The 21,595-nt window shown below is 43.4% G+C and overlaps 1 protein-coding gene and 1 long non-coding RNA gene across 15 annotated transcripts in view; one reads left to right on the top strand and one right to left on the bottom strand.

The window, feature by feature from the left end:
- The window catches only part of Clgn (calmegin), a 38,763-nt gene extending 26,036 nt beyond the window's left edge, over window positions 1-12,727 (bottom strand). For 2 of the 10 annotated variants that reach the window (NM_009904.4, NM_001329680.1), the window contains exons 1-5: window positions 12,417-12,675; window positions 6,925-7,074; window positions 5,439-5,515; window positions 4,810-4,868; window positions 2,427-2,568 (exon numbers count right to left, since the gene is read on the bottom strand). In NM_009904.4, coding sequence (NP_034034.2) covers window positions 2,427-2,568; window positions 4,810-4,868; window positions 5,439-5,515; window positions 6,925-7,065 — 419 coding nt within the window. In that variant the 5' untranslated portion in view covers window positions 7,066-7,074; window positions 12,417-12,675. Of the gene's footprint in view, window positions 1-2,426; window positions 2,569-4,809; window positions 4,869-5,438; window positions 5,516-6,908; window positions 7,075-8,310; window positions 8,458-12,416 lie in introns of all 10 variants that reach the window. The other 8 variants (XM_011248296.3, XM_011248298.3, XM_011248297.2 and 5 more) reach the window with 8 other exon arrangements.
- Window positions 12,728-13,027: 300 nt separating this feature from the next.
- Gm32377 lies at window positions 13,028-21,048 on the top strand. 5 transcript variants are annotated; one of them, XR_001778600.1, is made up of 6 exons: window positions 14,603-15,285; window positions 15,722-15,808; window positions 18,753-18,860; window positions 19,002-19,051; window positions 19,439-19,528; window positions 20,908-21,048. It is a non-coding gene; the product is annotated as a predicted gene, 32377 (long non-coding RNA). The 5 variants fall into 5 exon arrangements; XR_878991.3 differs by lacking the exon at window positions 14,603-15,285 and adding an exon at window positions 13,028-13,106 and having other exon boundaries at window positions 18,753-19,051; XR_878990.2 differs by having other exon boundaries at window positions 18,753-19,051.
- Window positions 21,049-21,595: the final 547 nt, after the last annotated feature.

Raw genomic sequence — 21,595 nt, 5'->3', positions numbered from 1 at the left:
CAGGCTATGATGCTGGCCCTTCCAACGCTCACTCGGCCTCTTCTCAATGACCTCATGCACAGTTTACAGTGGTGGCACTGACATGGGGCTAAGGAAGAGGCGTCCATATGGATGGCCAAAGGAAAACTGCTCTGCCACTTAAAAGCGTTCAGGAAACGTTTCTTCATGGCAGCAGGGCTGGCACCAGGGAGCACCACGTGAAGTAAAATAATTCCAGCAAAACCACCCAAGGCGTTTACCACCTGCCCTCATTCCTCTTTGGAAGGAAAATAGTGATTGAATAGAAGTGAAAAGGAGTTATTGGTGGTTTGGAATCAAAAGGGAGAGGAAGGAAAGAGGGACGAGAAAGACCAGGACCAAAATACACTCAGCAAGGAGAAGTTCTCCGGCCCCTGCAACAGTAGGTGACTGCAATAACTTACTGTCCTAGAAAGGGCCAGAAGACAAGGTCTCAACACAAAGACGTGACAAATGTTTAAAGAGACAGAAATGTCTGGTTGCATCCCACACTGCCTGTAACACATATATTAAATGATCAAAAACCACACAGTTGTGCATATGTAAAATTAAGGTTTAAAACAAATGTACAGAAAAAAGCAACACAAAACTGTTGTTATTTGAAGAAGCAATCAGAGATTAGAAAAATGTTCCAAATTTCAAAGCATTTCAGACTTCAGGTCAGGCATGCTCAAACATATGTTGACATTGACACAGAATGCTAAAAAAAGTGTTGACATGGACACGGAAAGGAAAGGGCACCAAAAATGTCGGCAAAAACCCTGTGCCACTAAAAGCCCCATGCCACTAAAAGCTCTGTGCTACTAAAAGCCCCGTGGCACTAAATGCCCCATGCCACTAAAAGCCCTGTGCCACTAAAAGCATTAACACAACACTTTAATCCATTTGACAGCTTTCAGTTCTTGAACCTCTTTACTTTTTCAAAATAATAATTTCACAGTTGTTTGAGAAATTTTTAGATGTATTTTCTTGTTTGCTTCTTATCTGGCAAGATATCACTTGTGTGTGTGTGTGAGTGTGTGTGTGACTCACATTGAAAGCATTACATTTATCTTAGCCCTGAGAACTTGAATTTTGTCTTGGCTTCCTTTACAGCCCCTTTCAAATGAATGGTGGGTGCATTCACAGAGTGACACTAGGAAGGCTACTTTCCAGTTCTCAAGGAAGGGCTGTGGGATGGCTCAGTAGTGAAAGTGCTCGACATCCTAGCATCAGGACCAGAGTTCAGACCCCCCCAGAGCCCATGTAAAACATGGTGGCTGGGTGAACATGGTGGCCAGCCTGTAACTCCAGCCTCAGCAGGCAGAGGCGGGGGACTCACAGAGCAAGCTGGCTACAGAGGCCAGCTATATTTCAGACAGAGAGACTGTGTCTGTGAATGAGGTAGATCAAGGATAATTCCCAGCATCAATCACCCTCAGACCTCCACATACACAGACACGCATATATATACACGCATATATATATACACAAACATATAACTGCACACACAAACACACAATTGTACACACACACCATGGGAGGGGAGGAAAAAGAAAAAATTATCAAGGAAAACAAAAATCAGACCAAATCTTAATAAATAATACCAATGTAGCTAATGTTAATTTAATTAGTTCATACAACCGCAAGCCCTCCTAGTCTTTACGTGGGATTGGATAGCTACGGAAATGGACTCACGCAGACTAAGCTGAAATGAGGCAACTTAACCCAGGAAGGAGCACTGACCGCTCGTGGCACCAGCAGAGCTGCAGAGTCTGCAGGCCTGTGGGGACCACCGCTGATCTGGGACAGTTTCCAATACAAGGCAACCTGTGATTAGCGCTGGCTCACGTCCTTTCCTCTGCCATAGGACAGGGAGGGGTTTTCAGAGCCTCACTTTGGCTCCAAACTCTGCAGGTGAGAGCAGGCTGGGAATTTCTACCTGACCTTGGAGCAGTGCACGTGCAGACCCCAGGGCTGCTGTCAGTGCAAGGGGAAGAGATTTCAGACAGAATGGGGCTTTGAAAAGAGCTCCATGCTCGAAGGACATTGGCCTGCAGACGCATTTCCCTGATGAAATCTATTTGCTGCCTTGAGCTCTGTTCTGAATATCTTGAGGTTTCTATCTTAACAGCATGGAACAAGAAAAGCTAAGACACGAGTGTTGACTTAATGTGTCATCCTTCACGGAGCCAGAATTGTGCCTGTGGGATATGTGATGTGAAAGTTTATCACTAACCCGTTTGCCCCCCAAAGCTCAGGGTGTGCTTACGCATACATACGTTTGTCTATGAACCTGGAAATGGAAAGGTGGGATTTATGTGTGTGTGTGTGTGTGTGTGTGTGTGTATGTGCAGCACCAAACCTAACATACATTCAGATGTCAAATTACAGCAGACTAATACAAATGAGAAAGTCTTAAAACTTACTGAACTATCAAAGGTTTATCGGCAAAAATAAAGGGTTTTTCGAGGACAGCGGCTATTGCGTGGTGCTTGGCTTTAGACTTCAGAACCAGCCCTCTGTCGCCAGGCACCTGGTTTTCCTTCAGTTCTTCTATTTCCCATCTTCCTGAAGGAGAAAGCAAAGGGAATGAGCTGTCACAGAAGACACACAACTTCACCTCTCAGCCGTTGTCACTTCTGATCCCTTCCCGTGAATACTGATTGTGGAGAAAATGAAACTGTATAATGCACCAGAAAATAATTCCTGAAATTTGTTATTTTCCCCTCTCCCTCCTCCCTGTCCTTTCTCTTCCTTTTTTTTCCTCTCTCTCTTCTCAGATCCTCTCTTTTCTTTTTCTTACCATTTATCAGAAACTGGCTTCTTTTCCTTAGTTAAAACTCAGAAGACGGACGGGGGCTGGCGAGACGCCTCAGCAGTCAAGAGCACTGACTGTTCTCCCAGAGGTCATGAGTTCAGTTCCCAGCAACCACATGGTGGCTCACAACCATCTGTAATGGGATCTGATGCCCTCTTCTGGTGTCTCTGAAGACAGCACCAGTACTCAAATATGTAAAATATTTTAAAAACCTCAATAGACTAATAAATAACATATCATGTACACTTCTAAGATGGATGAACACAATTAAGTTTTCTTGACCTACTTTCAATAAAACAATGGTGATAACAGTGTGTTTCCTCTCATGAGGTCTATGAGTGCTACCTCCGCACTTCTGTCTGTGTGTTACCCTGCTGAGAGCACCCTCTTTATCAAGAGCAAAGTTTACCTTATTCAGATACTTAAAATAAAATGAATAAAATAAATTTAAAAGTATGTATGAGACAAAGTACATTATTCAAAGCCCCAAAGCTGGGCTGGGCTATGGGCAGGGCTCTCAGTTTTTAGATCTGACTGTTTCTGCAGTCAGACCACGGGGCTACACAGGCTGTAAGCCAGGTTGGGCTAACCGTAGCCGCAGAGGTCTGTGCTGGACGTCTCCCTTTACTTGTTTTAGAATAGAAAAAAAAGGAAGAAAAAACCAAACAGTTTAATTTACATAAAATGCTATAGTTTCAAAAACTATATATGTCTGTCTGTTCTAACCAAACTCAATTCAACAAAAGATAGTTATTTTTCTATAATGTTTCAACTCACAATTATTTTTATGGGCATGTTTAAATCACTAATGCTTCTAGACTGCTTTTTCCCCCTAAAAAAAAAAGTACATCTACCACAAGTGTCATGATCAAAGCAGCCTGAGTTTTTGTTGTTTTGTATAATTATTGGGATTTTAAAAGTATTCTTAAGAAAGATTTTTCAGGAGGAAGCAACACATTATTGCCCATGCCTGTAATCACACCGTTACTCATAGCTGAGGCAGGAGGATTGCATGTTTGAAGGCAGCCTGGGCTACACAGCAAGGCCCATCTTAAAAATAATGACCCTTTGACTTGGCTTCTCTTAAAGACACAGATGCTTAAAGTCAGGCATTCTGGTGGACAGTAAGTAAGAAAGACTGTATTTATTTAGATTTATTTTGGGCAGCATGTCTCTTGGACTCCTTGTTTCTCTGAGGGGAAGAATTCTCTAAATGGCTTTAGATTGGTCTGTCAATGGGTTCATTTCAACTGTACACACATGTGGAGGCATTTGGAGTTTGCGGGGACGGAGAACAATTTGTACAGAGGCAGGCAGGCAGGCAGGCATGATCTTTGCCTTATACAATTATGGAAGTTATGAGAAGAAATTGGCCATGGTAGCCTAGCACATGCTGTGATGTAACCTCCTTGCAGTGTCAGAGCTCTCAGCTATGTGTTTCAGGGTGTGAGGACCTCCTAGACAGTGAACTCCCCTCCTGCTCAGCTGGAGCAGAGGGAGAACTTCCTTTTGGGCATAATGGTTGGGGAGGCTGCTTGTGGACCAGAAGGGAGACTCTCTTTTGTCATTCTCTGAGGTGGTCCTTCTAGGGAAGGAAATATGACCCTGAAAGGCACTTCTATAGCCCAGTCTGAAGATGGCAGCATCAGGGATCCTGTGGACAATGGGCAAGGCCTGAAGCTGTAGGCTGCCTGGTGACCACAATCTTACATTGCTCGTTATTAATACACCTCTACACTCGACCTAGGAGTGCCCAGGCTTGAGGCAAAAGGTCCAGCACAGCTCAGTGCAAGTGAGCTTACTGGGGTCAAAGTCCAACCATGGTCTAAGAGTCAGACAACTGGTTAGAGCAGGTCATCCCTGAAGCACCGTAGAGGGGCAAGTGAAAGGCAGAGTGGAACTTCCGGTCAACATAACATAACAAAAATATAATCTCAAAGGCTGTAAACATTGGTTGTGCTATCTAATATCTGAATAAGTAAGCATTTTACCATCATATATAGCAATTTCTGAATCCATATCATCCTTCTTTGCTTTTGATAAGACCCACCTGTAAATAAAAGTGAACAAAGATGTTTGCCATTAAATTAAGATTTGCAATTTATAGATAAAAATGCATGTAAAAATACAAGAGGTTGTTACCCAACACAATCAGTTTTTTTTTTTCATTCAAAATGAGCTAGTACTAAGAAGCTGATCAGTTAATGCAGTCTTTGAGCAATCCCATCCCAGAGGGCAGGAGTGAATTCAGTCTGCTCGGCTTTGCTGGTGTCTGCGGGAGTAAGTATGCACACCACAGCTGTGGTCTCAGTGGGAACTGGGATGGAGCACACATCTGGCTCCCAGCAGGGGAGTGGGGCACAGTAACCAGTAGTTATTATCCCTCACAGAGGTGCATACCATCTCTGTGGCTGCAACAGAAACTCAGAGCTGTCTAGTCAATTGCCCCTGTTAATCTCTACCTTAGAGAATAAGCAAATGCTGTGTGCATTCCAAATTTGTGTCTCTTTGTATAAATACATAGCTTTAAATTATCCCACAAGGCCACGGGAGCGCTAATTCTCATAGACCAATAGCTTCAGAAAACTCATCAAACCGAAGAAAATGTGGGAACACTCACCCAGCCAGATTTCCACTATCAAATGTTTCTGTAAAATATACTTCTCCTATAGGTTGAGGTGTCTTATACTTAAAAGTCTAGAAAAGAGAATTTTTAAAAGCTAAAGTTATTTATTTTTGCCAATATCTGACGTCGTTCTGCCGGTTCAGAACCTAGTACACAGTGCACACGGGCGACAGAGATAGGGAGAGGCATGGACTCTGGGTGCAAAGTTCATGTCTTAGTCATAGCACAGTGAAGCCTGCTGTGTCGTACAACTGATGTGCAGGAATGAATGGGTAAAGTTTGTCCCACTTGTCACCTCACCAAACATATGAGCAATCTTGTCAATGTTTTTAAAGTAGGAACTTGCAAGGATCCCTGTAGCAGGATATCTGCCCCAGCTGTTGGTACTTTAAGCATTGTGTTGCAAATCCCAGAACTGGCTTCAAAAGAACACCTTTGCAGAAATTGAAATTTAACAGGGGAAGCACAATATTCACTGCAAACAGACAATAACATTTATATTTGCATATTAAAATTCCAGTAAATATGAGATGAAGCAAAGGGATTTGTGAGAACTTCCTATGAATTCTCTGGGCCCTTTAAACAGAGGCCGGCACAACAGGATGGATGATTTCTAGTCTTCACAGTATTAGATGTGAATATACTCAATATGAAGGCACCAGAGACAAGGTTCTAGAGAGCCACGTGACCTGTGGGTCTCGACTCCTTGGGGTGGGGCCTGGGGTGGAATGACCCTTTCACAGAGGTCACCTAAGACCATGGGAAAATACAGATACTTCTGTTTCAATTCATAGCAGTAGCAACATTACAGTAACGAGGTAGCCAACAACGATAATTGTATGGTTGGGGTCACCACAACATGAGGAACTGCATTAAAGGGCTGCAGCATTAGGAAGGCAGAGCACTGCTCTAGGGAATGGTCAAGGTAGATACAGCAAAGTCTCTGTCAAGTTCCTTAGTCTCCCGTAAGTCATCTCCTCAGAACGTAAACCTACACAGCACAGAGGCAGAGCCCTGGCTCGGCTCAGCTCAGCTCAAGCCCATGTTGCCACCCTTCACTGCTCAAATCTGCCCACAGACAAATAAGCACTGAGAACCACACATTATGGCACCTTCCATTTTGTCTGGAGAAGGCTGGTATTATCAGAACTAAAACTTAAGGCCTTTGTCTTTGCTAAAGGCCTTTGTCTTTGCTAAAGGCCTTTGTCTTTGCTAAAGGCCTTGCCCTCTTTAACCAGAGAACTCCTGTCACGGCAGCAAACGCCTCCCCCGTGCTTACTGAGCACAACTGGATTAGGTGTCAACCACACAGTTTTGCTGTGTGTGGGCACTCTAAGGAACACAGCTGGAAAAAAGTGAGGTTTTCCTAGCCACTGAAAAGACAGAGGGTGTCAGGAGGGAAGGACAAGCATCATGAGCGATCTGTCACACCTACGACCACGGAAAGAATAGCTTAGAACTCACTTCTCAACCGTCTTACCCCCGAGGAAGGTTCATCTTTAATATTACTCTCGTCTGAATTTTCACTGAAGTCTTCCACCTCAACACCATCATCCATAAAGTCCGCATTGACCGTGATGAACAGGAGACCCAAACATAGTCCAACACCCTGGAAACGCATATCGACTCTCTGTGAAATTAAGAGCAGCCAGTGAAAAAACAGGTGGGGGGTGCTTTGTGGTAAGACCCAAAGGAAGAAATGACTTCTTTATTCTAGGATGCTTCACTTACTAACAACATTATTTAAAGAAAGCCTGGAACAAGTAAAACACCGACTTCTAACTTTCATTTCTAAGTCTTCTCCCAAAATCAAAGAGCTAATGTGTAAAGATATAAAGATGTCAGCAAGTGTCTATGAGATGCAAATATTGTAAAGATATCACGATCCCTAAATTTCCACTTACATTATTTCACATAATGTAGCTTAAGTATATACAAAATTGGACATTTGATAATGGTACAGCCAGAAGTGACTTACATCTAAACACTAAAAACTGAGGGATTTTTAATCATACGTTTAACGAAATAATGCTTTGCCAAGTCAAGTCCCATACTGGGGCAGGCTGTCTGCTGAGGACCAAGTTCTATCCAACTCATCCTTTTTAAACTCCCACAGTCATCACCTGGTTATCTGACCGGATGTCTCTTCAAATAACCAGAACTGCAGTGTTCGAGAGCAGCCAAGGCCGAATGCAGCATGTTGTCCTCTTAGCAGAAGTGCTTAGCTTGTGTAATTATGTTCTCATGGACTCTCATCAGCATATACTAATTCAAAATTTCTCCCCAGGTGCCAACAAACTTCCAAATGAGTACTGTTGGGCACTGAGATAGTTCCATGTCATTGATTCCAAAGGAGTCATACAATAACACATCCTCTCTCCTTCCTCTCCCTCCTCCTTCCCCTCCTCCTCCTCATGTATATGGGTCTACTTAAGAAGGGTGGGCCTGGCAGAGATGGCACTACAAGTACCAAAATGGCTGTTACAAACAATGATGACTGAAAACCACACAGACTGGAGGAACTGAAACCCTCACACACTGCTGAGGTACGGCAATGTACCATACCGACAGCAGTAGGAAATAATGAGGCAGGTTTCAACATGTCCAGTGATAGCACTCACGAACAGTCAAAATAAATAAAGCCTAAATCCTCACAAATACATAGATACAGGTCATAAGATACATTTCGTGTATCGATTCAAATGTGGGCCAACTCAAATATCCATCAACTCATGAGCATACAGACATAAGTTGAAGCCCTCAAACCCTGGGGAAACATCTAGCAACAGAAGGACAGGAATGCTGAAACACAAAACTATTATGCTTAGAGAAAAGCCAGTTATGAAATAAATCATAAATGTTGTACCATTTCACTTTAAAGAAGCCAGAAAACCTACAGAGCTGGAGAACAGATGAGAGACCAGCTAGTCAGGGCTCAGGGAGAGAGCTAGAGGCTTATCCTTTGAGGGCGATGAAATGTCCAATATTGGAATCTGGTAGTGGTTACCCAAATCTATAAATATAATTACACAGATTAAGCACTTGAACTTGATAATATACACATTACATATCATTAGAGCAGTTTATGATACAAATCACAAAAAGCATTATTCTCCTTAACTACTTCAATGGATACAATTTTTTCCTGAGATCAAAACTTTAGATGACTGTTCGAGCCAGATGACCCCTATTTCTTCTAAAGGTTGGTAGCTACCACCCTAATGTTTCCTTTGGAAATACACATTTTGAAAACCACTAAACAGAAATCTACCTTAATAGGAGCTTTCTATACTCAGGTACTGCCATTTTTATGGCCAGAGACAATACACACACACACACACCATAAATAAATGTAGAAAAAAAATCGATATCACTTTGAAACCATGTTTTCTCTTTCAAAATAGATTTTCAGTTTAAGTTCTGGAGAGTTCACATTGTCAACTTGACAAAATCTAGAATCACCTAGAGAAAAACTTCAGGGCAGGCCTGTTCATGGGGTGTCTAATTGTGTTAATTGAGGTATGAAGACTCATCTTAACGAGGATGACAGCATTCCGTGGGCTGAGGCCCTGAACTTAGGAAGAGGAGAGAGTGAGCTGAGGACCAGCTCTCTACTCCCTGACTGCAAACTCTGTGTGAGCAGCTGCCAGGCCTTTCCAGTCACAATCGACTGTGTCCCCTCAGACTGTAAGCCAGAATAAACAAACCCTTCCCTCCTTAAGTTCCTATATCCAGTATTTCTGTCTCAGCAACAAGAGAATGAACAAAGGAACAACTTTCCTGTCCACTTCACCATACGCTGATTCTGCTTTCAGTTTCTGAGGACCTTCACATACTTTCTGCACTGGCTGTACCCAGGGGACCAGGGCTGTCTGCCTCCCCAGCACGGGGCTTACAGGTGCATGTCACCACACTAGCTTTTCTTCTTCTTCTTTCTTCTTTCTTCTTTCTTCTTTCTTCTTTCTTCTTTCTTTTCTTTCTTCTTTCTTCTTTCTTCTTCTTCTTCTTCTTCTTCTTCTTCTTCTTCTTCTTCTTCTTCTTCTTCTTCTTCCTCCTCCTCCTCCTCCTCCTCCTGCTCCTCCTCCTCTTCTTCTTCTTCTTCTTTTTTTTTTTGTTTGTTTGTTTTCAAGACAGGGTTTTTCTCTGTGTAGCCCTGGTTGTCCTGGAACTCACTCTGTAGAGCAGGCTGGCCTTGAACTCAAAATCTGCTTGTCTCTGCCTCCCAAGTGCTGGGATTAAAGGTGTCAGCCACCAAGCCCAGCTCTTCTTATAAACTTGAGTTTTAAGCCCTGGACTAAAGTCTGAGGTGCCTTTTTAACATATCAAAGCAGACCTGGCCTCCAGGTTTTCCCAGCATCCCTCAGTCCCTACCCTATGCTCTACCCTGAACTTTCCAGCCCAGGGGCTGAGCTGCCCTTTCACCAGAGACTCTTCCCGTTGGCCTCCTGGCTGCTGGTCCTGGTTCCCCTCTCCTCTCTCCTTTTTCCCCTCCCTGCTCTCCTCACATGGCTCAGGGTCCTGAGGACTCTGGATTCTCTCAGTTGTCTCTGCCTCTGGCTAATCTCCCTCTTGTCTATGGGAATCTAGCTCCTGCAGCACACCTAGAAACAGTCATGTCCTTTCCTTTTCTCCTTATTTATTTATTTTCTTCATACACTGTATATACTTTTTGTTTCTCTCTATGAAAGCTATCTGAGGATTCCCGAACCTTACTCACAGTTCAGAGGTCACTCTTTAGCTTTGGGGACTTATTCGCCCTCAAAGACGACCCACCACCTTCCTTAATTTGAGCTTGCTCTTTCCCCAGGATTGAGAAATGCTTGTTATTGTGGCCATTGAGATGGCTCAGACATCTGAGCTTGCTGCTAAACCTGAGGACCCAAGTTTAATCCCCAGGACCTACATAGTGGGGGGGGGGGGGAAGAACTGATTCTTAAAGCTGTCCTCTGACCTCCACATGTGTGTCCCAGTACTCGACCACCCCACAAATAAATGAATAAATATATACATACATATAATTTTTATTTTGAGACAGGATTTCTCTGTGTATCCCTGGCTGTGTTGGAACTCACTATGTAGACCAGGCTGGCCCAGAAATCAAAGATCCGCCCGCCTCTGCCTCCCAAGTGTTGGGATTACTTTAGTAATCACATCTGGTTTAATAAATGTAATTTTAAAAATTGTAAACACGCTGTTCTGTGTCTTTAATTCCCTTTTCAATTGGCACCACATGTAGTCAACCAAATGGTTCCAAATGTATGAACTTGGGCTGGGAACAAGAACACAGCCAGAACGCTTGCCTGTATCCCCAAGGCCCTGGGCCCCCCAAAACGAAGCAAAATAGACAGAATATAGTCTCACTGGTCCCCTGGGGTGTGAATAGGAGGGCATTTGTGGAATGAACACATTTTGATCCCTCAGCCTTCATTAGGGACCTAGCCTTCCTGACAGATACTAGTAAGTTGTTGTTCAGTGTCATGTCCACTCCTGCTAACCTTTATAACCAACCCCTGCCATCTTGTAAGCCTGGTGTTTGTGAGAAAAAAAAAAACAATTCTTAAATTAGACTCTACTTTAAAAAATGTTTAGTAATTATGATCATATACTGCCCCTTCCATGACTCATTCTTTCATTCTGAATATTTGCTATATATCTACCCATCTATATCGATATCTATCTATACACACACATACACATATACTTTAATTACATGTATGTGTTTCTCTTTTGTGGTTATGTACACGTATGTGTGGGTGCCAGAGGAGGCCAGAAAAGGGCATTCGAAAGCTCCCTGCCCTTGATACCTTGTCACTAAGTGACTAACACTGTTGTTCAAAGGACAACTGAACTGGTTCCCTTCTCTGGGCCTCTTGTCACCCATGAGTTGAGAGAAAGTCCTATCAAAGCTGACAGTTCCTGTTTTCTAATTACATAATAAAGAAGGAAAGTTTAGTAGACACCAAACAAGCCCAGAGCCCTGAGCCCCCACCTGCTAGCTGCATATCCATCAGCACACGCCACCATTTACAGACAACAGACCAACAAGACCAATCAAAACAAGACAAAAAAGACTATCTTGAGTTTAAGGAACAGGATCAATGTGTCTGGATGACCAAACCAACAGACTGTAGACTAGAAAATGGTCAAAATTACAATTACCAAAAAAAGAGAGCTACCTAGGGAGATGTCAATTTTTCAGGGCAAGAAAAACAACCATGATTTACTATTCTGTTTCAACATAAATTAATCTTCGTCAGAGATATTGAACCATTGACCACCTAATTTTTAAATTTTTGTTTTGCCTAATTTGTTTATTTCTGTTTATACCTTCGGTCTCCAGCTCCCAACTTCCTAGCCTTTTGCTCTTTAACCCCAAACAAACCCCTGCATAGCTTCTTCCTCCTGGGTGGGGCAGATGCCACTTAAACTCAGCTAAAGTATCTGACTGATAGTAAACAGGCTTTAGATAATGAGACTCTAGTCATTAAGGTTTTCTGGATTCAACACAGGGCCGGTTACTCCCCAATGGCTCCTGTTAGGCTCCACCCAAGTGTCTAGGGAGTGGCCAGGATTCTCTGGCCACCTTAGCCAGGTTTGAGCGTGGGGGTGGGGGAGGTAGGGTTCTTTGGCTTCACAGAGAAGTGGGCTGCAAATGTGCCCAGGTTGGTTTTGTTGCATTTTCTAGAAAGATGCGAGAAGAACTCTCCAGGGATTGTGGTAGAGCTTCGTGGAACCGGGCCACACAGTGGCAACAGCAGCTGTGGCAACCGCTGGGATAACGGACTTGAGAGAGGCGCCAGGCTGGGCAGGGCAACCTGGCCTTCCCCAGTGTCAGGGAAGCAGAAGGAGGACCCAAGGGACTCAGGGTGGCGTCTCCCTCCATCCAGGGCTGATCTCTGTCCCCGAGGTTGGCAGAGCCCACCCAAGAGTCTAACTCCCACATTCATCCCTGAACTCATCCTCCAGCCTCACCTGGCCGCACCAAGCTAAGCCTTCTTCTAGTCTCAGAAGAGGATGCTGCGGGGCACCTGGATCCGATTTCTCACCCGGTCCCCAGAGAACAAGCCGCAGGAAGGCGGCCCGCGGTCTACACACCTGTCCTGCGGGCTTGTGTCCAGCAGCGGCAGCTCAGGTGTCCGACTGGCCGCTACTTGGTGCCCGGCGTCTCCCCAGAGCGATCCCGCCGGCAGCCGCCCAGCAGCGACTGCTAACTGCGCGTGCGCGAGCGGCCGCGCGGGAGGATGCAGGATGCAGAGGCAGCCCCAGTGCGCAAGCGGCCCGCTCAACCGCCGCTCGGGACCCAGCGGCCGCGCGCCTGGGGGGATGCGGTCCTTCCAACGTCAGTCCCTCTCTGGAGCTCAGGCTGCTGGCTCTGCAGACTGCTCAGTTCTTCGTGTCGCACCTTAATTGGTTCCCGGATGGATGATGAATAGATGGATGGTTTTGGGTTTTTTTGTTTTTCTTTCTCTTGTTTTGTTCTGATGACCTTAAACTTTTTGATCCTCCTTCCCTTCTTCCTGACTTTTGGATTTGCAACGCCACACTGTTATGCAGTAGTGATTGAAGCCCTCTTGGTGGGGTTATGCAAGCTCTGTATCAGTTGATCCACATCTTTTGTTTCCTCAATTTTATCTCAACGTTTTTAAAAGAGTGCCAGGGCAGGTGTGCCAAATTCATACGCTGAAATTTCCCTCTATATTTTTGTGTTTTAGTAGCTGATTGTTCATGGTTATCAACCGGGAAGCTTCCTATTTCACACATGCTCCTGGCTTGCTATTACATTATAAATGAAACTGTACATTTTCATTTTGTCAGTATTAATGTTAATAATTTGCCACAGACACATAATTGGTTTTTTATTAATCTTGAACACTCCTTGAAGGCATTACCTGCTTTTTTCTCTGTATGTTTACAATTCTGTATATTGTTTGTATCGTCTTAATTTGTGTGACCAAACTTTGAGTCTGTGTAAACGTTCTGTTTTCTGTTCATAAATGTTTGAAGTCTGCCCCTTGATTTAGGATCTGTCATTTTTTTGCTTGACTCAACTTTACTGTGGTTTCAATACAGTAATTTTAACTAACTGTCTTCATTCCTTATTAGGCACAAGCAACATTTTTAAAAACTTAACACACCTCCATCCAAGAGTCCATCCTATTTAGGCATAGAGTCTGTTTTATCCAGTCACTGTGTACAGTTACTGTGGTACCCAAATTGTCCTAGGTTTAACTGAAGGAGGTGTGAAGGGTTCTTTGGAAAGTCAGTTGGGTGGTGTTTTGCTGGGACAAACACTTGAAGGAGCATCTTGTTAAAGTGGACATAGGTGTGAAAGGCTACAGCAGACTCGTGAAGGAATGTTACACTGAAGCAGACACAGGAGAGAGGATGTTCTGCTAAAGCAAACATGTGAAAGGACACGTGATAAAGGATTCTTCGCTAATGACATATGTATTGGTGTGCCTTACATTGTGTAGTTGAGCTGTGTCTGTCGGGACTCCATAGAAACACATTAAAGAATTGTTGGTAGTGTGTTGTAGTTTTTGTTGCTTTTGCAGACTTGGGCTGATTGGCAGAGTGATGTCAGCTGAGACAGACGCACATGCTAAGGCAGGACCTGTGGAGGACACGTGATGTTTAGAGGGAGTATAAAAAGGACCCAACTAACAGTGACAGGGGTTGAGCTAGGCTTGCTTATCGAGCTAGCTGTGCAACATTTGTTAGTCACGAGTCTTTGTTGGTCTATGCTTGGTTGAGAGAGGCATAGTCAGAACTTTTCTTGGTGTTCCTCTTGGTCCCTCCTGCTGACTCAAGCCAAGGCTGAGGCCTGGCTGTCTCTGCTAGGTCATGCCACTGCTGTCGCTAACCTGACTCTACTAACCTGGACTGCTGGTGTATCTGTGAAGTGTTTGCGAGTGGATCGAGCTGCCGCTACTGACCTGTGACTTGAACTGTCCATTTCTAGACAGCACAGAAGTTGCTCCAAAGAACCTTTCTGGATAGGTTTATTGCTCCATATCTTTTTTTGTTTTGATTTGTTTTTTTTGTTTGTTTTTGTTTGTTTGTTTGCTTTTTTAAGACAGGGTTTCTCTGTGTAGCCCTGACTGTCCTGGAACTCACTTTGTAGACCAGGCTGGCCTCGAACTCAGAAATCCGTCTGCCTCTGCATCCCAAGTGCTGGGATTAAAGGCATGTGCCACCACACCCAGCTGCCAAAAGCTTTCTTGACCTCATCCCTAGCAATCATAGACTTGTGGAATGTGATTTTTAAAAAGGAGCTTAAATACTCCCCTACTCCTTTCAGCCTGAGGTTCATCCACGTCTGAATCCGAAACTTGCATTTGCTTATTGCTTTGTGGCTTTCCACTGTACTGATGTACAGCTGTTTATAATTCTACTTTTCAAATGGACATTTGTACAGTTTCCAGTTCAGGACTATTGCAAATAAGGATGCTGCAAGCATTTCGAGGACAGAGGTTCTCCCTCCTCTTCAGTAGCTATAAGCAGAATGGATGAGATGCCTGGGGTATCTGTGAAAGAAGATGCTATGTGTTACAATGTGGCTGTGTGATTTTAAGATCCCATCAGCAATATGCAAGAGTTCTTGTTGCTCCACCATTGTTAAGCATGGTTTATCTTTAATCTGAACCTTTTGGGTGGCTGATCAACAGTATCTCAGTTGTTTAAGCACTATGTAGCTGTCTCATACATTACTAAATGTATTTTGTCAGTTGAATTGTCTTGTTGTTGAGGTTTGGTCTTTTGCTGTGTTTTGTAATATTAAGTGCGGTCCCCAAGACCTGGTTGCCCCAGAGATGAGAGAACCTGCTGCATGTAGATGCAGGTAAAGCTCTGGGACCTTACCCCCGAGTTAGCTCTGACTATAAGTAAAGATGCTGACAGCAAATAACACTGGGCAGAGCAGACAGAGATGGGGTTTAGGACTCCCAAACCACGAGAGAGGTGAATGGACGGAGGAAGCATGACGCTGAGGGAGTCAAGAGCAGCCTAGAAGAAACGTAATAATAACAGGGTTATCATTCTCGATAGGAAATAGATTTTTAACAGCAGCCTTGGTGCTGATTAAGGCTTATTGTAAATAATAAAAGTTGTGTGTCTTTTATCCTGGAACAAAATGATCAAAGGTGGGGTAGAAAATCTAGATTGGGATTAAAAATTTCTACAGCATTTTATATTTTCACAAGCATTGTAGGAGAGGAAGTTGATGTCAAAGAAGTACCCATGCACTGCATTATCATCTTTTTTTTTTTCCTCTGCAGGATCATGGATTTCTATGAGGCGCTTCCCCTGAGCTCCATCTCCATCCTCTGTCATGTTTGCATGGAAGACATGCTGAATTTTTCCAAGTATCTTTCCAGCTTCTATAAAAATAACAAAATGCTTTCTGAAACCATTTTATTCAATGTAATAAGTTTCCTAAGAGGTCCATAGGGTTCATACATCCAGGAAATAAACACTGAGACATGATTTGCTGTGGTCTTGATGACGCTTGGACAGTTAATATTGCACCGAGGAATTTTGGATCAGTTAGCATTTGTTGCTCTACTGTGTGTGTGTGTGATCATTATCCAGATTATTATTCTTACAGAACAAAAGAATGTGGAAATGTGCTGTGATCTGAAACAATTTAGAAACAGTGCAGTATAACTGTTGGGGTTTTTTGAAGCTTTGCCTTTCTTGCAGAAATCCCTGGGTTCAATACTCAGTGCCAAGAAATATATGCTGAGGTGATGACCCCAGGTGACCTCAGGGGTTGGTGGGTGTTCTGTGCTCTTTACTTCCCATCAACCTTGTTGTTTTTGTTGTTTTGTTTTTTGTTATATGAAAACTGTCTGGCTTGAGCTAAGTGTTTGGCATTCATTTTGATGAACTATCTTCACACACACACACACACACACACACACACACACACACACACACACCATTTTATCTGGACTTGAGAGAAGTCCAACATCAGCCAAATGAAACTCAGTTCATATAAATGACGTCATCATTAGTGGCACAAGTGTCCACTATCAACAAAGCACCTAAAAATGAATGTCAGTGGCACTTTTAAAATATTTCAGGAGAAATAGCTGCCCAGATTTTAGTGTCAGTCTTTCTTCATTCTTGTCATAATTCAGCCACAGGGTGGAGGTGTTTAAGTTTAATAGAGGGTGTCTGTCCCCTCTATACAAGAATGAAGAGACACTAATTATCACTATTAATATTGATATGTAAATAATGCACATTGCTAGGTACTTCATAGACTCTGCTAAAGCTCAAATCTGGAATGTTCTTGTGAAGATCCACATGCTGCAGGTGTGTGAGGTGCTCCCTGCAGTTGTCAGACAGAGAAGCAAGCCACAGGAAGGGATGAGAAGGAAAACTCAGTGCAGACTGACTTTGTCAACCTGGCTCAGACTTTGGGAGGGGTTTAATTCTAGGCAAACTTATTGTAGGCATAATTAAACACAGTAAAATTTGGATCTGAGTCTTCAGGCAAAAATAATTCCTATAATCATTTCGATTCCAGGTGTACAGTACAATAGGCAAGCATAAGAGAATGATAAGACTAGCTACTAGGGCGAGGCAGTGATGGTACGTGCCTTTAATCCCAGCACTTGGGAGGCAGAGGCAGGCAGATTTCTGAGACCAGGCCAGTATGGTCTACAAAGTGAGTTCCAGGACAGTCAGGGCTACACAGAGAAACCCTGTCTTGAAAAAACAAAACAACAACAACAACAAAAAAACAAAAAACAAAAAAAGAATAGCTAGTAGCTTGTCAAGGAGAGGGGAAAGCCATCCTCAGCCCATCTCTTACTCTCTGCTAATATTTTTGCTGTGAGCAAAATGGATGTGACACGGCCCATCCCACATGAACCTCCATTGACAATTCTTAGCCAGGCAAACACCACCACGCTGTCTCCTGCCACAGCTCTGTCTTTTATGGCTCCTGACAAAAGGTTGTTGGATTCTGCGTTGACAAACATTAACATGCAGTACAGTCATTAGACAAACAGTATGATTTGGGGGTCAATCCTTGTTTCCCTAAAGTTTCCTCAGGTTATAATTCACTCTTCCTCTCAGGCTATCTCATCTTAGCTCTCTTACACTTGCCTACATTCATTGGGCTAGCCATGGAGGCAATGCATTCTGCCACAGCCTCCTATCACGGCCACTAGTTTTTCTTTAAAAACTTAGAAATGGGGAGATGCAGAGGTCATGAGAGTTCTGCACTCACCGAGAAGCACTAGGAGGGAAGAGTCTGGAATAATCCTTCTGGGGAATTGGTGTGAGGTCTGTCCCTACAGACCGCAGAAAGGTCACCAGGTCACAAACCTCTTCCAGCCTCAACTTTCTGGATGGAATGCAGGTATTTGGTTTTCTCTCCTCCATGAGGAGACCCCCCTGCATAATTAACATTCCTGGTTCTTTAGTGTTTCTCTGTGAGTGCAAGGCCCTTGTGTCCACTACAGGTGTGGGCCCAAGCTTGGTGTATGGAAGGTGGTGGATTGTGTTGAAAGGTGGGACCCAGTGGGAAGTCTTCAGATCACTGGGGACCTTCCTGTAGGAGAGACAGTGGGGACCCTTTGTTTTCTTTCTTCCTGGACCTAGTCTGACCAACTTTGCTCTGCCATACATATGCACAGTGGTGTGCTACCTTGCCACAGAGATCTCCTTCCTGCCCTAAAAAAATAGTGCTAGATAAGCATGAATTAGAAGCTCCACATAACCACATTGTAAGTAGATTGTCTCAGGTATTTGTGGCAGGGATGGAGACATGACTAATATGGTTTGTAGCAACAAGTGAAGTTGGTGGCGTTGCAATATCCATTCTTGAGAGAGGTATGGATGACAGAGAATGGTCCTCATCCTCCCACAGTCTGCAGAGCATAAGAAAGAATGTTCTTAAAACTAAAACACAGCAAATCTGGTTTCTACTAAACAGACCTGCTGCAATGCATCAATGTTAGTGCTAAAAAGCAAGAGTACAAGCCACCAATGAAATGAGATGAAGTTTTTTGTGGCCCAAATAGGCACCAAATTCTTTAAGGTATCTCTCCTCCTGATACACCTTGAGTCTGATCCTGAGTGGTTAGCCAGGTCCCTGACAAACCCCCACTGCATTTGTAACCAGCAGAGATGGATAAGAATGGACACTAAGGGCAGCCTTCCTCACTAGATCAGAAAAACGTTTCTAGAAATGCTGTGTGCCAACACCCCAAACTTCGTAAATATCTTTTTAAGAATGGGGTAATTTTTTGTTTGTTTTTGTCTTTTTTCTATTTCCTTCCTGTTTCCTTCCAGCTCCTGCACGTTCCCAGGATCCAGCCTTGGTCCAAGGCCCTTTCTGAGCACAGGAGCATTAGCCTCCAGCCTCACACTGGGACGTCAGTCTTCAGTGCCTACCCCAGAGTAAGATCTCATCTTCCAGCCATTCTGCTCTGGTCTTAGGTGGCCAGTTTACAAGTCCAAGTAAACACTGTTAGAGGTGTGTTGCATCCTGAGAAGAACTGTACCTGGATTGACCTCTGGCTTCTTGCATTTGCTTGGCAGAGGCATGGGAAGCCAATTTGGATCAAACATATGATGTACATTTATGAATAGTAAGTAAAATATTTAACTAAGACACTCCAAAAGATCAAATCTTAAATTTGAAATCTTTGGAAGATACCTGTGCCCTCTGCTCTTCTCAAAGGAGAGAAGGAAGTAGATGCAGCAGTTTATTTCTGCAGTCTTAGGATTGCCATGTGTTATGGGTCATACTCAGGTAGATGTGCACAGACTGGCAAAATGCCCAGTCAGTCACCTGGCCAAATTGATGAGCCCCAGATCCCAGTGAGAGACTTGTTCCAAAAGAACAGGGTGGATGGCTACTAAGGAATGTGACCCAAAGTTGACCTCCAGCTTCCAAACAAATGCCCCCCCCCCCCCCACACACACACGTCCTTCCCTCAGCCTTGAGTAGGCTGAATCAGAGTCTTCCAACCTAGGTGAAGTCTATTGTCCTGCCATATCTGCAGCTTCCTGCAAGAAGCCACTACCTGCTGAGCTGCTGAGCTTGTCTTCCTGACGAGATCCTGGTAAAATGGGGGATGGGTTTCCCCCTTTAAATTCAGACCTTAGAATTAAGCTTTGAGCCTTGATCAGAGAACTTTGTCTTGGTTTGTTATTTCTCTTGCCACCCTTCCCATCCATCCCCAGCTGTCCTTTCAGGAACCCAGTAACCTGTGACCACTGGGGGGGTTTGCCCCCTTTAAATTTCTAACCTTAGAAGTAAACATTGAGCCTTGGTCAGAGACTTTTTCTTGGCTCTTCATTTCTCATGTCATCCTTCCCTTCCATAGCCAGCTTTCCTTTCAGGAATCCAGTAACCTGTGGCCGCTGGCGGTTACACACAGACACACAATTAAGTCATAATATTTGGTTAAAGTATGAGAAATAAAAATTATCTTATTGTTCAAAATACATAAAGTAAATGGAATATTTGACCATTGAGTGATGCCTGTAAGAAACTGATGGCTTAGTCACTGAGAACTAAAAAGACTTCAACACAGAGAACTTTGCAGCAAACAAGTACAAACACTTTAAAAGGCATTTAAAACTCATGTGCTTATTGATGTTTTGCTTGCATGTACATCTGCGTGAGGGTGTTGATCCCCTGGAACTCGAATTACCATTATGAGCTGCCAAATAGGTGTTAGGAATTGAACCCAGGCCATCCTCTGGAAGAATACCAATACTCTTAACTGATGAGCCATCTCTCCAGCCCTTTTAAAGAGGCGTTTTTAATTTACAAAGACAACATCCATAAAAACAAGCAAATTCAACCATTGAAAAAGTGTGCCCAGGGGTCGGTCATGCATTCCACATGAGTTTACAGGAGTCCTCTGATACTATTACATAGAAAACTTATCTCAACAGCAATGCAGTCGGAAATCAGTGAGAAGAACACAGAAAGACAACGTGTTCCCAAAATAAACACTGCAAAACTATCCATAGGTCCATCTGTGATGTGTTTAAAAATGAATGACTATCAAAAATATGTCCCTCACCACAGTGTCTGATGATGGACTCACATAGAGCCCAGTGGTGGCTTTAGAGCTGAAACGTGTTCGTTAAAAGACAAAAAGGCGGGCGATGCAACCAGCCTTGGGCTGAACCAAGTCTCTGCTTCCTATTTCTTTGGATGTCTTTTCAAAAGGAATTATAACACACATACTAGTTACCATACAGCCTGCTCAAGATACTAGAATGCTTCTGAGCTTTAGTGTTTTCTGTGGGATGGCCTTTCTGTCTAAGTCAATAAGATATGGTTCTTAAATGTTAGAACGTCTCTAATTTTGCTGTTTTAAACTTTAACACTTTAGTCTAAAAATATCACTGACAAAAACTCTACTTTTGCCTTGCCATGAGAAGTTATTTGATGTATTCAAATGTTCATTGCTTTTTTTTTCTCTAGTTAATCTGTTTCCACTCTTCCAATTTCTGAAAGATACTGACATAGAAGCTGACATATCAGAAGACCAGGCATGACAAAGTTTCTTCTTGTATGTTTCTTATCTTCAGTATTCCTGAAATAAAATAAGAAGTCTGTAACATGTACAAAGAACCTTTTAATTATTAAGGATGTAATCATTTCTGCAGTGATTTCTTGATATCACTCAATAGTTGTATTCCAAACATGATCACAGCACCTCCTCACAGCAGAAAAGGGAACTGGGTACCGACAGAAACTATAACTCACCACAGGTGAATAATCAATGTGATTGTAGCTAGCACTAGGTTTTGAGTGAAGACTTCATCTGTAGGGCTCCTGGAAACCATTTATGTAAATGATCATTGCAGCCGGAAAAAAAAAAAAGGCTGTGGGCTGCCTGAGAGCAACTTGCATGTATGTCACTAAACTAGAAGGGAGACCATGAGGAGGGCAGGGGCCATTCTGAGCAGAGAGCAGGTGACAGCAAGAGCTGGGACAGGGGAAAAAGGGGAGGGAAGAATAGCAGGGTCAGGGCAGGGGCTGGGAGGAAGTGTGGAGGGGAGGGAGACCAAGAAAATCTGCATAAAATGTCCTAATAAACCCATCACTTAGTATGCTAACTAAAGCCCCTCAAAAGAAAAATAAGATAGGAAAACCACATTTTACTTTA

Source organism: Mus musculus, chromosome 8, assembly GCF_000001635.26.
Source record: "Mus musculus strain C57BL/6J chromosome 8, GRCm38.p6 C57BL/6J".
Lineage (NCBI taxonomy): Eukaryota > Metazoa > Chordata > Mammalia > Rodentia > Muridae > Mus > Mus musculus.
This window is presented reverse-complemented; position numbering and strand designations above follow the sequence as displayed.